The sequence below is a fragment of the Rhinatrema bivittatum genome, chromosome 2 (genome assembly GCF_901001135.1).
Source record: "Rhinatrema bivittatum chromosome 2, aRhiBiv1.1, whole genome shotgun sequence".
NCBI lineage: Eukaryota > Metazoa > Chordata > Amphibia > Gymnophiona > Rhinatrematidae > Rhinatrema > Rhinatrema bivittatum.
The window spans coordinates 276,458,844-276,476,319 of NC_042616.1; the positions used below are offsets into that span (position 1 = coordinate 276,458,844).

A 17,476-nucleotide genomic window follows, 5' to 3' on the forward strand; every position below is an offset into this window, starting at 1 on the left:
AATATTTGTTAAATAAGGATTAGACAGGTCAAACACCATTGTAGTGCAAATAGTAAACAATCCCCTCCCACCCCCCCCCCCCCCCCCCTAATTTTTAAATTTTTTTAATTTTTAATTTATTTTTTTTTTTTTACAAAATAGAGAAATGTTTGGCTCCCTTAAGTGGTCAAACATGTTCCTTTCAAGTATCTCTCATCAAATTGAAACAAAAATTAAACATGATACTGTTCTTCCAATAAAAATAGTCTTTCTCTTTTTTTTACTCAGGTAAACAGTTCAATCCAGATTGGTTGCATAGTTCTAAGATCTTTAAGCACCTTAGTGAAATGTAACTTTGTGTTCTCTGAATTTTTGCAGAAATAGTGGACAAAGTTTTGAATACCTGCGCTTTATTTCTTTACCAAAGCAATTTGATAGATGGATATATATATATATATATATATATATATATATATATATATTAGCACACACACACAAACACATCTTTATATGTATGCATGTATGTACATATGTATATATATGTTGCAAAAATATGCTAGTGAATGTACTATTCAATAAGTTGACTGTCTGGTAATTAAATGACAAACTGTCACTTCAGACAGTCAAAGATAGCTGCAGGCTTAATTAAATTAAGTCTTCCTTCCTTTGTCTTTCATCTTCTCCTGTGGACTCTAGGTGGTGGTCTGGTTATTTTGTTTTTCAATGTTATTTTGACTTTTTTTTAATGTGGTTTTTCTTTTGCTATCACTATCGTTACCATAACTATTTTTATGAGCAACCACATTCCTCCACTATCATGTTCTGGATGTCTTTTTTGATGATGTTCTGCCCGTCGTCATAGTACAGCATGGACATTGGCCTCAGCTTAGTGGGGACACAGCAGGACTTGATGTTGGTGAATGGGCTATGGCCCCTCATGCGGTACTGATTGACGATGGTAGAGTGAAAGGAAAGGGATGAGCCTGAAGTCCCAGCAATGTGGTTGGGGCAGTCCCCCTCACAATAGTTGGCATGGTAGCCAGAGGGCGCGATGATCCATTCACTCCAACCAATGTCCTTGAAGCTCATGTAAAACTGCTTCTTGCAGCAGATGCTGACTTTCCCATCGCACTCCAAGCCACGTTTCCTCCTTCTGTGAGGGTGCTCTTCTGACTGCCTGGCCAGGATCATAAGGAAAGGCCTGTGGGACTGCTCCTTCTCTTCTTCTCTTCCAGCCCCTGCTGTTGCTGCTGTGGTCCCCCCTCCTTCTTTCTCTTGTCCATCTTTCTTCTTCTTTTTGCTTACTAGAACTGGTGTGGCTCCAGTCTCCTGGCATTGATCGCACACTATTCGGATGTCCAGAGAAGTTGTACCTTGATCTAGGAGGCCTTGGATGCTTTTGGAGATAGGAAAGGTATGCCAGCCACTTCTCTTGGTATCAACTGCCTTTTCTGCTATAAGAAGTTCACTTTTTCCCCTTTCTAGCCCCTGTTCCTCCTCCTGGCCTTGAAGTTTTTCTCTTGGCTGCTGTTGATATAGGTGGATGGTTACCTTGGTCCTGCTCCGGTTGGACTTGGTGAGTTTCAAGAAGAGCCAAAACTCAGCTTGTTCCACCAGTGACAGATTATTGCCTTCCTTGGAGATCTCAAAATGCAGAACTTTTTTGGAAGGCCCTGAATTTAAAAAGAAACAAAAGAAGAAACACATTGATTAGTTGTGATTTTGCAGATGCTAATTTGATCTGAACCTGAAGAGGATTTACTGCAACAAACATTTTAATAGAATTTTCATGATTCAATAAAGTAGGCTCTGAGATTTTCCTTGTTCTCATTCATATTATGATGATTGAAAAGCAACCACAGCTCTCTGCATTTCAGTTCTCTAGAAACAAGAAATTTGTAGGGAAACTGGTTAGAAATGGATGAGTCTACTTAATAGCCTGTGGCATCTGATTTTACTGTAAGTTATGCAAGGTAGGCTAGCCCAGTCCTGCTTTTCTTTAACTTACTACATGACCCAAATTTCTTAACATGAAACACCATGACTGTAATACCAGAATACTGGTTAATTTGGATTAAAAAAAGACAACAGGACTGGACCAAACCCCAGTGTTCCATGATTAACTTACCATTTGCACAGTGTAATTTTTCCTCTTGCTATTCAACTACCTACTATAAAGAAAACATGTGAGCATTTAAATGTAGTAATTGTTTCTTTAAGCTGCATGGAGAAATGTACCATTATGTCAATGGTTCCAAGGCTTTTTTATCCTCTGGAGGCTATTTTTTTTCCCCTTCAGTACAAATACTATCTGTGGCTTCTGTTTTTAATTTAATGTGCTCTGCATAAGGTAATTATAGTACTGCAATGGTAAATAGGCTGAGGAATGAGCTAAATGCCAGAGAAGAGCATATTTTCGGATGGTTTTCTCCTATGAATAAACTCGCTGGCATAAGGATGGTGATCGTGAGCTTGATGATGAGGGGGCGTTCCTTTGATAAACACTCCATGTTCTTGGCAGAACTTGAAATGAGTAAGACACTCTGTTGGGTGATTTGGATCTTGAGAGCATGCAGTAGTGCTTATCTTAATATATAGTAGAATATGCTAAAGTGCAGAGACAGTTTTTCAGGAAAAGAAAAGTCCTATTATATCAGAGTAAGCATATGGGTATGGTAAGTTCTTCTAAAAGATTACCTTTTTCTGTTCGGGGGAAAAAAAAAAAGTTTTGTATGTTTTTCTTTGTTAACAATGGAACTATAAAGTGTTAACGGCAATAACAGGGCTATGAACGTTCACTTTCAAGATCTTTTTGGCAGAAAGATGGAAGAAAGCCATTAGTAAACTTGACCCTCAGAAAAGTTAAAAAAAAAAAAAGGGCAATTGAATATCATCAAGACCAGTCAGATCTTAAGCATTATGAAGGTTATTCGAAAAATGATCCTGTATCAACTGAGCTGCTGTTCAAAATTAGTGGATGGATGGGAGTTTTGATAAACACTAAATAGCACAAAGCTGTCTATTGTTTCTCTCCTTTTCTCATTGCTACCGTAGAGTCTTGTTTCTGGGTTTGTAAACTGCCTAGGGTGTCACAGATAATATCCTTTCAGATCACAGATATCTTCTAATTTAGAGTAGCCACAAGGCATCGGTTTTTGTTTAGCTGGAAAGGGAGAGTGGGTAACAATGGATGTGAACTGTCACCGAATCTAGGAACACATGGTTTCAGTTAACTGGCTGCTGGAGACCACTGCAAGGACCCTCTCGGAACATTGAAATGTGGTGTTCTCTAGGTAATTAGATGCTTTCTATTGCACTTTACTATGCCTTTGGAACTTTTGTGTTCTCTACATCTGTAAAGGAATTGCACCACAAGTCTTCTAGTAGGAAAGATAGGTTAATCAGTGAGAAAATGGAAGCTAAAAGTTTGATTAGTGTGTTTTGAGCTTGGTGAATGGGTCCTGCCATCAGTCAATTCTGGCAAAGTGATATTAGGCCCTGTAATGACAAGACTGGTGCTGCAATTCCTACTACTGCCTACTTTTCCCTTTATCGGGAGATTTCAGGTCTACATGCACCACTTTCATTACTGTATTTATTTATTTATTTATTTAAAAATTTTTTATATACCGACATTCATCCAGGATATCATATCGGTTCACATTGTAACGCAAAAACAAACGCACGGCATGGCGCTTTACATTGAACAGTAAAAACATGATAACAAGGCATTAACGAGAGGGGGAACAATAACATGGGAAGTTTTGCAATAAAATTATAAACAAAGTTTGCAATTATATACATATGTACAAAAGAAAGAAAACTATGAGGTTAATTTTAATTTTGTAGTTGTAAGCTAAGCATTAAAAATGTTAATTTTGGGAGTTAGTTTGTCTTGGAGATGCGCTCTTATAGGGAAACTTATATTTCTATGTGGCAAAGGGTGCAATTTCTTTTATAGCTTTGTCATTACCAGAATAATGATAGTGGAATGTAATAGCAAGGTACATAGCATTCTCCTTTGCCACAGAATACAATCATAGAGCATTGTGTATAAGAAACACACATCTTCTGTATAGAATATTGGCCTTGCCTGTGGTATGCATTCCTCACTCTGGGCAGCTGAAAAATAAGTGGGCGCAGGCTCTCCAGGGATCATATTTGTGCACTATGTAAAAGTGAGGGGAATCAGCAGCACCAGCTGACCTTGTGTGGCAGTAAAACGTCTGTTGGACAATCAGACTGTAAAGTTAAATGTGAAGTATATAGTGAGGAAAACCAAATTCCAAATTGACTTGAAAGGTAAAGCAAAAAGTGAAGGAGCTCTGATGTCCTATCTGTGTAGTGGGTGGCACTGGCAAGGGTATCCACAGGTCATGTAGTTATGTTAGCATGGTGTTTCAAAATTTCCAAAGCAAAAGGTGCTGCACCTGCGCAAGATTTAAAATCATAACGTGCACTTGGAGTATGTTTGCTTGTTTTAAAAAGCTACAACCTTGTTTTGGTTTTTTTGGGGGTATTTTTCCTTTAGGATATGACTGAATGGGTTTTTATGAAGCTTGGGTTAAGGGAACAGAAACCAATGTCAACCTAGTTCTGCTCTGCAGTCCAGTAGGCACCATGCATAGAACACACATTTACTGTGCAGAGTTTAGTTCAACACTTGTAAGCAGACAGCACACAACAGCCACTCAGATACGGCATATTCCTGTTATGATGCCTTCCTGTCCACTTGCTCCCCATCCTTCACTTCCTTTTGAAGCCACTTGCATCACAAACAAATAGGTTTGCAGGGTTTTTTTTAGTATGATTCTTGCTTTGGCTTATCTGTCAGTTCCGGTCACGAAACTTCATGTAACACAGCACTTTGTATTTTTAATAAAATAGTATTGCGTGATACCAGAACCACTTCTAATGCTGGGATATCTGCTGATACTGTAATTTTATTTATTTATTTATTTATTTTTTAGTTTACATGATAAAATTGATTGGTAAAATTATAAACTGCTTTGCATTTCTGGTTTCTCTCGGTTTAACTAAGAAATTATGGTATATTGCATTGTACTGTTCATTCAGCATTGGATGTGCGGAGGACAATTTTCATTTTAGTTCATTTATTCATTTCATAGGTCGTGCCCATTCATGTGCTTCATTTCAAACAAAAAGTAAAATTTCTTTTATTTGCTTCAATTGGTATTTTTGTTGTTTCTCACTAAAGTCAATGGGGGAAGCAATGCCACCTGTTTTGAGCTTCATAAATGGAGTTTCCTAATCAATTGTAATGAAAATGGTGGGTTGACATCATCCAAGGCAGCAAGACTGTGGCAAAGTGGCACCAAATGTGCCATAAATAGCTGAAGGCATTGTAATGGGACAAAAGGGTACCGGCAGTGGCAAGAGTTCTCCAAGACACCATCGAGGGAGTAAAGCATCAGCAAGAGTGGCAAGAATACCCTAAGGCTTCAAAAGAGGGCACCAATCACAATGGCATGAACCCCCAAAGTCAGCATGAGAATGGCAAAGTGGCACCAAGAGTGTCATGAACGTCCCAAGCCATCGTGGAGGGGGAAGAAAGCAGCAAAGGTAGCAGAGAAATAAAATCCCAGGCACTGACATAGAGACAAAGCGGCACACGGTGGCATGAAGACCCCCAAATCACCATGAAAGGTGCAAAGCAGCCACCCACAGTGGTAAGAACATCCCAAGGTATAGAGTCTGGGGTATGGCAGCAAGGCTAAGTATCAGAGAGACCCCCAAGGTGTAGCATAAATGCTACAGCAGCAAATCAAAGTGGCAGCAAGAACCTCCCCCCCCCCCCCCCCCCCCCCCCACACACACACCAATTAGTAGCATAAGGGGTAGAGAAGCTGGCGAGAGTGACCAAAAAATCTCAAGATTTGGCATAAGGAATATAGCAGCAAGGAAGAATGATAGCAAGACTCCCAACATGGAACATCGGGGGCATGGATGGCAAAAAAACAGTGGCAACAAGATCTCTAAGGTAGAGAGTCAAGGGTGTGGCCGCAAGACCTCCAAGGTGTAACATAAAGGGTATGGCAGCAAGGAAAAGTGGAAGCAGGATTCCCAAGTTGTAGCATCAGGAGCATAGATGGCAGGAAGGCAGAGTGGCAGCGAGACCCCCAAGGTGAAACATCAGGGGTATGGTAGCAAAGCAGAGTGGCAGCGAGACACCCAGGGTGAAACATCAGGGGTATGGTAGCAAGGCAGAGTGGCAGCGAGACACCCAGGGTGAAACATCAGGAGTATGGTAGCAAAGCAGAGTGGCAGCGAGACCCCCAAGGTGAAACATCAGGGGTATGATAGCAAGGCAGAGTGGCAGCGAGACCCCCAAGGTGAAACATCAGGGGTATGGTAGCAAGGCAGAGTGGCAGCGAGACCCCCAAGGTGAAAGATCAGGGGTATGGTAGCAAGGCAGAGTGGCAGCGAGACCCCCAAGGTGAAACATCAGGGGTATGGTAGCAAGGCAGAGTGGCAGCGAGACCCCCAAGGTGAAACATCAGGAGTATGGTAGCAAGGCAGAGTGGCAGCGAGACACCCAGGGTGAAACATCAGGGGTATGGTAGCAAGGCAGAGTGGCAGCGAGACCCCCAAGGTGAAACATCAGGAGTATGGTAGCAAGGCAGAGTGGCAGCGAGACACCCAGGGTGAAACATCAGGGGTATGGTAGCAAGGCAGAGTGGCAGCGAGACCCCCAAGGTGAAAGATCAGGGGTATGGTAGCAAGGCAGAGTGGCAGCGAGACCCCCAAGGTGAAACATCAGGGGTATGGTAGCAAGGCAGAGTGGCAGCGAGACCCCCAAGGTGAAAGATCAGGGGTATGATAGCAAGGCAGAGTGGCAGCGAGACCCCCAAGGTGAAACATCAGGGGTATGGTAGCAAGGCAGAGTGGCAGCGAGACACCCAGGGTGAAATATCAGGGGTATGATAGCAAGGCAGAGTGGCAGCGAGACACCCAGGGTGAAACATCAGGAGTATGGTAGCAAGGCAGAGTGGCAGCGAGACACCCAAGGTGAAACATCAGGAGTATGGTAGCAAGGCAGAGTGGCAGCGAGACCCCCAAGGTCTAACATCAGGGGTATGGTAGCAAGGCAGAGTGGCAGCGAGACCCCCAAGGTGAAACATCAGGGGTATGGTAGCAAGGCAGAGTGGCAGCGAGACCCCCAAGGTCTAACATCAGGGGTATGGTAGCAAGGCAGAGTGGCAGCGAGACACCCAGGGTGAAATATCAGGGGTATGATAGCAAGGCAGAGTGGCAGCGAGACACCCAGGGTGAAACATCAGGGGTATGGTAGCAAGGCAGAGTGGCAGCGAGACCCCCAAGGTGAAAGATCAGGGGTATGGTAGCAAGGCAGAGTGGCAGCGAGACACCCAGGGTGAAATATCAGGGGTATGATAGCAAGGCAGAGTGGCAGCGAGACACCCAGGGTGAAACATCAGGGGTATGGTAGCAAGGCAGAGTGGCAGCGAGACCCCCAAGGTGAAAGATCAGGGGTATGGTAGCAAGGCAGAGTGGCAGCGAGACCCCCAAGGTCTAACATCAGGGGTATGGTAGCAAGGCAGAGTGGCAGCGAGACCCCCAAGGTGAAACATCAGGGGTATGGTAGCAAGGCAGAGTGGCAGCGAGACCCCCAAGGTGAAAGATCAGGGGTATGGTAGCAAGGCAGAGTGGCAGCGAGACCCCCAAGGTCTAACATCAGGAGTATGGTAGCAAGGCAGAGTGGCAGCGAGACCCCCAAGGTCTAACATCAGGAGTATGGTAGCAAGGCAGAGTGGCAGCGAGACCCCCAAGGTCTAACATCAGGGGTATGGTAGCAAGGCAGAGTGGCAGCGAGACACCCAGGGTGAAATATCAGGGGTATGATAGCAAGGCAGAGTGGCAGCGAGACACCCAGGGTGAAACATCAGGAGTATGGTAGCAAGGCAGAGTGGCAGCGAGACACCCAGGGTGAAAGATCAGGGGTATGGTAGCAAGGCAGAGTGGCAGCGAGACCCCCAAGGTCTAACATCAGGAGTATGGTAGCAAGGCAGAGTGGCAGCGAGACCCCCAAGGTGAAACATCAGGAGTATGGTAGCAAGGCAGAGTGGCAGCGAGACACCCAGGGTGAAACATCAGGGGTATGGTAGCAAGGCAGAGTGGCAGCGAGACCCCCAAGGTCTAACATCAGGGGTATGGTAGCAAGGCAGAGTGGCAGCGAGACCCCCAAGGTGAAACATCAGGGGTATGGTAGCAAGGCAGAGTGGCAGCGAGACCCCCAAGGTGAAAGATCAGGGGTATGGTAGCAAGGCAGAGTGGCAGCGAGACCCCCAAGGTCTAACATCAGGAGTATGGTAGCAAGGCAGAGTGGCAGCGAGACCCCCAAGGTGAAACATCAGGAGTATGGTAGCAAGGCAGAGTGGCAGCGAGACCCCCAAGGTGTAACATCAGGGGTATGGTAGCAAGGCAGAGTGGCAGCGAGACCCCCAAGGTGAAACATCAGGGGTATGGTAGCAAGGCAGAGTGGCAGCGAGACCCCCAAGGTGAAACATCAGGGGTATGGTAGCAAGGCAGAGTGGCAGCGAGACCCCCAAGGTCTAACATCAGGGGTATGGTAGCAAGGCAGAGTGGCAGCGAGACCCCCAAGGTGAAACATCAGGGGTATGGTAGCAAGGCAGAGTGGCAGCGAGACACCCAGGGTGAAAGATCAGGGGTATGGTAGCAAGGCAGAGTGGCAGCGAGACCCCCAAGGTCTAACATCAGGAGTATGGTAGCAAGGCAGAGTGGCAGCGAGACCCCCAAGGTGAAACATCAGGAGTATGGTAGCAAGGCAGAGTGGCAGCGAGACACCCAGGGTGAAACATCAGGGGTATGGTAGCAAGGCAGAGTGGCAGCGAGACCCCCAAGGTCTAACATCAGGGGTATGGTAGCAAGGCAGAGTGGCAGCGAGACCCCCAAGGTGAAACATCAGGGGTATGGTAGCAAGGCAGAGTGGCAGCGAGACCCCCAAGGTGTAACATCAGGGGTATGGTAGCAAGGCAGAGTGGCAGCGAGACCCCCAAGGTCTAACATCAGGAGTATGGTAGCAAGGCAGAGTGGCAGCGAGACCCCCAAGGTCTAACATCAGGAGTATGGTAGCAAGGCAGAGTGGCAGCGAGACCCCCAAGGTGAAACATCAGGAGTATGGTAGCAAGGCAGAGTGGCAGCGAGACCCCCAAGGTGTAACATCAGGGGTATGGTAGCAAGGCAGAGTGGCAGCGAGACCCCCAAGGTGAAACATCAGGGGTATGGTAGCAAGGCAGAGTGGCAGCGAGACCCCCAAGGTCTAACATCAGGGGTATGGTAGCAAGGCAGAGTGGCAGCGAGACCCCCAAGGTGAAACATCAGGGGTATGGTAGCAAGGCAGAGTGGCAGCGAGACCCCCAAGGTGAAACATCAGGGGTATGGTAGCAAGGCAGAGTGGCAGCGAGACCCCCAAGGTCTAACATCAGGGGTATGGTAGCAAGGCAGAGTGGCAGCGAGACCCCCAAGGTGAAACATCAGGGGTATGGTAGCAAGGCAGAGTGGCAGCGAGACCCCCAAGGTGAAACATCAGGGGTATGGTAGCAAGGCAGAGTGGCAGCGAGACCCCCAAGGTCTAACATCAGGGGTATGGTAGCAAGGCAGAGTGGCAGCGAGACCCCCAAGGTGAAACATCAGGGTATGGTAGCAAGGCAGAGTGGCAGCGAGACCCCCAAGGTGAAACATCAGGGGTATGGTAGCAAGGCAGAGTGGCAGCGAGACCCCCAAGGTGAAACATCAGGGGTATGGCAGGAAGGCAGAGTGGCAGCGAGACCCCCAAGGTCTAACATCAGGGGTATGGTAGCAAGGCAGAGTGGCAGCGAGACCCCCAAGGTGAAACATCAGGGGTATGGTAGCAAGGCAGAGTGGCAGCGAGACCCCCAAGGTCTAACATCAGGGGTATGGTAGCAAGGCAGAGTGGCAGCGAGACCCTTAAGACATAGAGTCTGGAGTATGGTAGCAAAGCCTACAAAATGTTACATCAGGAGCAGGGTAGTTTCACTTTGATTACTCCCCTGTCCTGTCTACTTTCCCTCTTTTTCTACCTTGGCTTTGTCTTGTCTACTAACTTATTCAACAATTTCTTGGTTGCTAACTAGTCTTATTGCAGCACTTTTTAATGGCCCATAGACTCGAATGGGAAACATAAATGAATGAAATGCAAATTTTTGTTTATTTAATGGGCACCCTCCATTTGTTTGTGCTCCATTAATGAAATAAAAATGCTCCCATTCATTGCATTGTATCGGTTTATTTCAAACAAATGCACGTCCCTATTCAATATAGTAAGAGAAAATCCACCAATTCTGTGAGTGGCAACTTAGACTGGTGCCTGGATTATGGGGGAGACAATGACACCTGCTACTGGAAAGCTTTTTAAATTTGCAACAATGCACTTTAACTATAATAAGTACATTTGTATTTATGGATGGTCTTCCTAAAGAAAATATTTTAGAAATATTTTACTGTTGACCAATCAGGTTGGGGTTAGCCCTTGCAGGATGGAATGCTGTTTGACCAATGGAGAGCTATGTTATAGCCACACTGCAAGCAAATGGAATTCTCTAGATTGTTTCCATACATCCTCCCTCATACAAGCCTAATGAAATGAGACAAAGCATCTTATCTGCATGACTCTGCTATGAACTCTTCTAAGTTTTTTTTCTTTAAGATCTTAAAAGCTGAACTGTGTTTATGTCTAACTTTACAGCCTAATTCATTATTTTTTTTTTTATTTTTTTTACCAAAAGCAGAGGATTGAGCAAAAAGCTGAAAGAGATTAAACCCCAAAGATGTTTTCAGGAAACAAAACTGAGAATATATTGCTAAAGCTTAACTACACATCTGGAGGTGGGAGAATACAAATTGCATTTTTTAATGCAATTTGCACTAAGCTGTATTAATTATTCATGAGCTGCTTAACATACATTTGGATGTTACACAGCTTATTTGAATTTTTTTTTTTTTGTTAGGCCATGATAAGCCCCTATTAACTTTATTGTGTGATAATGTGGACTAACACACTAAAGTGTGTTAAAACTATGATAAGTATTATGTGGGTTAGCTTTTAACATGTGCTAAACACTAGTATTAGTATTAAATGTTTTATTACATTGCATACTATGTTCTTTCTGTGCCTAGGGGGAAAAAAACCCAACCAGGGAAGTTTGCTCCTATAAGATTTAAATAGTATTTCCTGTGTCATTATTCACTTTCTTTAGTTTGATACATTTGGTAAGAGGAGCAGTCCTAAGGAATGGTGATTTGGGTGATGGTCCCTAACCCCATGTTCCATGGGGCCTTGCCCTTGCATCCAATTGATTGAATGCATGTGTGCAGCTCACTCTTTATCCATGGCCCCTTCTTCAGATACGCTGCAACTTTTCCTCCCTTGATGATGGCCTGCACTGATGCACTTGCCCCATTCCCACAATCCCCTAGGGCCTGCTCTGTTGGTAAGCTTTGAAAAAAAAAAAAAATAGCTGCAAGTGAAAAGCAGAAAAGCTTATTGTAAAAAGTAATATGCTGAACCAGTGCTAAGGAACACAATTCATAATCATAATTTACCAGTTCTAAAACTGGTGATTCCTCCTCCATTATTCGTCTAGTAAGTCTAATATACCAACTTTAAAAATGTTTCAGTTTCCAACTTTTATTTTTTCCTTTTAAGTCTTTGTAACAGCTGGAGGAAGATATAGTTCTGTTCCAGAGTGTTTCTTTGTTTTAAGTGAGATTAGAAACACTATATCTCAAAAGAAAAACCTCAAATAATTGTGATGATTTTGGAATTTAAAAAAATGCAGAGTCAGGATTTATCAGACATAGATGAAGATTTCAGTAAGGCTGACTGCATATCCTGAACGGGAATGTCTATGGCGTATGCCCTCTAGTGGTCATTGTATCATACTGTTCATATGTTTTCACCACTTCAAGATACTTACTAGAATAGGTAAGAGGCATCTTTGAATAAAATAAAATAAACTGAGAAAAGAACAGCCTAAAGCAAATAAAGCTGGCCTAGATAAGAATAAATGTAACAATTCTAAGACCTCACACAACTCTCCTGCCAAATTAAGACCTTCTCATCTAAATCTCCTTTTTTTTTTTTTTTTTTTTGCAGGCAAATTAATTTGTCACTGAATTCTACTCAACATGGAAAAATGCCTTCCCTTTCTGCACATCTGACACTGAAAGGGATTGAATTTATGTGCTCCTTCTGTTCTTCCACTAACTGCCTTTGGCAACCCATTTAGTAGTTTGCAAAAGTTACCAGCTTGCCAGTATCATTAGGTGACGTGTGCCAGCAATCCAAAAATTAACACAGGACTAGCTAATAAACTATCCCCCCTCCTCCCCCACCCCCCAAAAAAATAAACCTTAAGGAGCTATTGGCTCAAACGATTAATAAGGTTCCAAATGATTAGTTCTGCAACTGTTGCTTATGCGTTTTAAGTGAACAGAGTACAGGAAACTAGCTCCCAGATTTCTTCAATGTTGAACATTCTATTGTAGATTTTAATGCAAGCCCTGAGTGTCCTAACAGATCCTAGCTCCCAGCAGCATTCTCAGCTTAATTGGTAATCTCGGGCTGCTATTCGCAGTATGGTAAAAATACCAAAGCATTATTATTTGCTTGGATGGCAATGGAGCACGGACTGAGTTGCTGAACTTTATCCTGTGCTACTGCGCTCCAGTTTTCAAAAGACCAAGCCAAAGAAATACCTCAAGAAGTCGTGTCCTTAGATGACACCAGAAAGTTCCTCTCCCTCTCGCCTTGTCTCTATCTTTCTGTCCCCCTTTCCTTGCTTTCCTCCCATGTCTGTCTCCTCTTTGTTTATGCACAGTGCTTTCCCTGGTTTTAGTGAATTCCGAGTGAAGTAGCTCTGTGAGAAAGAATTCACATCGCAGCAGTGTTCAATTAGCATAGCTAAGCAGACAAATAGTGTATTCGAATTTCATCCACATATAAGCATCTATGTTGTCAAGCAGCGTGAGAAAGGAATTGCTTATGTAACTTTTGTTGTCCTTTTACGAACACATTTAAGTTCCGAAAAGTCAAAGGTTACAGACAGTTGCTGCGTGGTACATGCAGTCCAGAATATCCCTCATTTAATCTTCCTCCCCTAATAAGGTGGAAACTGGTGAGGCTCCCGTTTAAAACTAACAAAAAAAAAAAAATAATAATAATAATAACTGGGCACAATCCTCTTCGAACATATTGCACACTGATCTGAAACTGGATTCAAATGCATTTATGGGGAAAAGTTAAATATGGCATGGCAGACTTGGGGAATCAAAGCTCTACATCTCAATAAAAAAAAAAAAAAAGCTGCACACAGACAAATGACAGCAGAACTGCCTTTGGAATGCTTGACGACATCACAAAACTGCTGTACTCTCTTTACAGTGAGGCATGTGAACGTGGTACCTACATGGCAGGCTTCCGTTTCACAATCAAACGTATGGACGGGATAGCGATGAATTGATTTACAAAATGGGGTGCGCCGGCATTGCATCAGCAGACCTGGAACAGGAGCTGCTCGTCCCCCTTCTCAGCTGGGGGGCCCTTCTAACCCTACACCTGACACCTGCCGCTCGTGCCATCCCGGGGATCCCATGTTTTCAAACCTGCCATTGGATGCCCTGCATTGCACACTAGTATTCTGCGTCGCTATCTCTCCAGCACTAGCTCATTCCCACAGCCAGGACGATTTGATCGGTAATTACAAGCAACGGGCACGTTCTCCGCAAATAGCAAATCGTCTTTTGTTCTTCCACAGCCATTCCAGCACTGCAGGTACAATAATTCTCGGGCATGAAGGCAACTGGAAAGAAGTGCGGAGACTAGCTCAGATATTCGCTTTCAGAGTCGAAGATCTGGGGGTCTTCACTGAATATGGAATGCGGATAATTAATTTCCTTAGCGAGGGAGTGACCCTGCCAAAAGCACTCCTAATTCTGCCCCACATGGACAGTACGGTTATTTCTACAGTAGCTCATGAAAATAAAAGCTGCATTCAAACCGCAATCTATCCGTCTATCTTGCGGTCTATACTTAGAGCGGAGCGCGTGCATTCTAAAATGCACAGCGCATGCAAAACTGTGAGATGGTAGAAATACTGGGTCAGAAAGTAGCGGAAGACCGGGTTCATGCCACGGCAAGAAAAAAAAAAAAAAAAAACCCCAAAAAAGTATCGTTTTGCATAGGTGGCAGAAACCCCCAATGCAGCGCACACAATGCACTTGTTCGTCCTATGCAAACGTCTTCCCACCGTGCTCAACGCTGGAGCAAGCTCCCTCCTCCCCCAGAAAAAAAAAAAAAAAAAAAGCAGGTAGCAAGTGCGCCTCCTGCTTTTCTGCCTTTTCCTTCCACGTGCCTTTCCGTGAGGAAAAGGGAGGCATGTCCATGTCATCCTGAAAAACCTAAGCAGCTCTTCCTCACCACCCCCCCAGCCAGCCGGAGCCCGGCAGCTCTTGGACGAGTGCGAGCCCCCTCCCCCCCCTCGAGCCGGCTGGGAAACGCATGCAAGCTGCTGCCGCTGCCCGGCGAAGCCTCTGCTGCAACAGGTCCTCAGCCCTGCAAACAACTTCCCAGCTGCCGGGCTGCTCGTTGAGCGAGGGCTGCCGGTAAACTTTAAACAAGGATTCCTAAAGTTCCTGCCCCATGTTTCTGCCCCCACACCCAGACGCTCTTGCCAGCCACGACATTCTTTCAAATCTGTCTCGAAAAGGGGAGGGGCAAATCATCATAATAATAATAATAATTTTATTGTTATGTAGTGTCATTAAAGGAGGAAGGGCAGTAGCAAAGAAAATTGCTAGAAAAAGGGGATGTGGCGGCTAGTTTCTAAACTACTCCTTGGATAAATTGTTTTCTACGGTCCACGCGCTGAAGAGAGAGAGAAGTGCTGTCAAAAAAAAAAAAAAAAAACCAAAACGACTTTTAGCAAGGTTGCATATTTTGCCAGCAGGGAGCTGGGACGTAGGGGACTCTGTCCACTGCAAAAGACAGAGCTGGACTCCAGCAAAAAGAAAAAAAACCCAACAAAAAACAACCCAGCGCTGCTTACACTGTATGCATTTGCTTTCAGTTTCACTGGCAGGCTCGGCTTATAACGCGGCAGCGCTCTTCCTGCGGCTCGGCGTTTTAGATCCTGCCTCTGGCAAGCTGAAGAGACGAGACCTATGGTCTCTCTGCCTTGCTTTGTTCCGGGGCTTGCCGCGTTCCTTAGCAGCTATCCCCAAACTGCGCTAGCCTCCCTCCTGCTCCCCTAGAGGCTTTCTGAAGGAAACAGTAACTCTGCCGGTGGCGTTTCAGTTACAGCAGGGAAGGTCCCCAAGGACAAGCTTGCAGAATGCAACCTTTGCAAGTCTGCCTTGGTGCTTCCCTTTCCTCAGACTTCCTCACTTGTCTTCTGCTGTCTGACGGCATCAATGTAAACAAGTAATCTCAAACCAGACAAATCAGCAGATACTACACCTTGCTCGGCTCCCCCCACCCCCATCCCACTTCCCCTCCACTACCCACCACCTTCCCCTGCGCATAGCATACTAGTATTGAATTGCTGTCATCTTTTGTGAAAAGTCCTGCCCTATGACAGAGAAAAGGTGCCATAGCATCGTCTCCGTGCTTCACGTGCCCACCATACCTGATTCTGCGAACGTGATGATCTCAGAGGTTTGCTCCATGCGCTCATTCATTCGTGTTCTTCTGCCAATGTCATCCTCTATTTCCACATCGCCGTCCTCTCCCACCTTTCCCACATGCAGCTTCTTGATGGCGTTTAAAAGAGCCGCCTTGGGTACCGGCCGGGTGATGTGGGGTTTGTCCCTCAAGTGCAGCATGTTCAGTATGTGCTTCTTGACCGCCTCCACCATGTCAGTCTGAGAAATGGGCGCATCCTTTTCGAGTTTGGAGAGGGCACATGATGGGCAGTCACTCACCGGATTGTGTCCCTCAGATCCCGGGGTCGGGGAACTCCTTACTATAATCCAACAAAGTACCAAAAGAAATCCTCTCAGCAAAGGCAAGGGCATCCTGGCAAAAAAAAAAAGTTGTTGTGTTCCCCTTTTTGGGAAAAAAAAAAAAAAAGGCCCTGCTAGTTCTTTTTCTTTTTTTTTTTTTTTTTGTCTTTCACTCCTCTCCCAACCTACCAAAAGCACGCACACTCTTTTCCTCTTCCACAAATTCTCTGGAGGAAGAACAGAAAGTTTTCTGAGAAGTTTTGTTTGTTTTGCTGTGTTTGCAGGTTCTCCCTCTCAGGATGAAATAAGTGCTGTAGATATATTTGTGGTTGTCAGTGAGAAGAGTTCTGACTCTGTCTCAGAGTGGGAGAGGGAGAGAGGGAGAAGAGAGAGAGAGAGAGAGAGAGACAGAGAGGACGATTGGCCTGAAGTGAGTGAGTGAATGAGAGGGAGGGAGTTTTGTCTATGAGTAAAGGCTATGATTAGGGAGGGGGAGTAACAGCCCATATTCTGACAGGCTGCCTTCCTTATGTTCACTGCTCCCTAACACACACCTCTCTTCAAATATCACCACTGTCGTGCTTTTTTGCCGGCCCTCCCTTCTTTATCTGTCTCTCTTCTTTTCCAGAACTTTGCCTTTTGTATCTTTTTTTTTCCCCCTGTATTTCAGCGCTACTGCCATCCTTCCCTCCTCTTTTTTAACTGAAAAGAATAATTGAATTGAAGTGAGCAAGTACAAAAAAAAAAAAATCACAGAGAGCTTCTAATAATAAGCACCCAATTTGGTGAGAAACGCCAGGGCCCGGGGGGGGGGGGGGGGGGGGGAAGGGAGGGAGAGAGTAGAAATTTTTAACAGACAGAAAGAAGTTACGGAACAGAATATTTTAGCCAAGTTTTTTTTTGTTTTTTTTTAATTTGAGCTGACCTCAACGTTGCAGAGATAGAGTTCTTCCTCTTTCAATCATTTTACAAGCTTCCAGCTTTGAATCCGGGTGATACACACAGTGGTTTTGCAAAAGATTGGAAGTTAGGAGCAGAATGCGCACTGGGAAGTTTAACTCATTACTTTTCCTTACTGCAGAAAGAGAGGGTGAAAGTGTGTGACCAGACAAGCAGCTCAAGGCATAGCAGGCAGGAGTTCTGGTAGGAAGCCTCCCTTACTTCTCATCAACCCCCTCACCCCACCCCACCCCCCCACCCCCACACACGCATACATATGTGAACATTTTCAAAATAAATATATTACAAAAATGGAACAACAAGAGAACAGGCTTGGTAAAGTAAATGACAGCACATTAACAATGGTGTCTTCGGCTCTAAACCAAATGGATTCAGAAATGTCATTTTTTTTGCATCATTCCTAGCTCTATCTGCCAAACATGTTATTTGGTCCTATGTGAAAATACAACAAGGCTGTCACCGTTTTTATTTTACTGCATGAGGTTTCATTCTAGATAGACAGATAGATAGTTATATA

At 44.8% G+C, this 17,476-nt stretch overlaps 1 protein-coding gene across 1 annotated transcript; it reads right to left on the reverse strand.

Moving 5' to 3' along the window:
* Positions 1 to 689: 689 nt before the first annotated feature.
* Positions 690 to 16,507, reverse strand: INHBA (inhibin subunit beta A). The gene is made up of 2 exons (XM_029589534.1): positions 15,684 to 16,507; positions 690 to 1,652 (listed from the first exon to the last, which is right to left on the reverse strand). Exons 1-2 carry the CDS (start codon positions 16,069 to 16,071, stop codon positions 769 to 771), a joined length of 1,272 nt encoding a protein of 423 aa, XP_029445394.1. The 5' UTR covers positions 16,072 to 16,507; the 3' UTR covers positions 690 to 768.
* Between the last annotated feature and the right edge of the window lie 969 nt (positions 16,508 to 17,476).

Coding starts and splice junctions, on each gene's coding strand:
- INHBA (XM_029589534.1), bottom strand. CDS start 16,071: ATGCCCTTGCCTTTGCTGAGAGGATTTCTTTTGGTACTTTGTTGGATT. Junction 1,653..15,683: donor CATCACGTTCGCAGAATCAG/GTATGGTGGGCA, acceptor TTTTAAATTCAG/GGCCTTCCAAAAAAGTTCTG.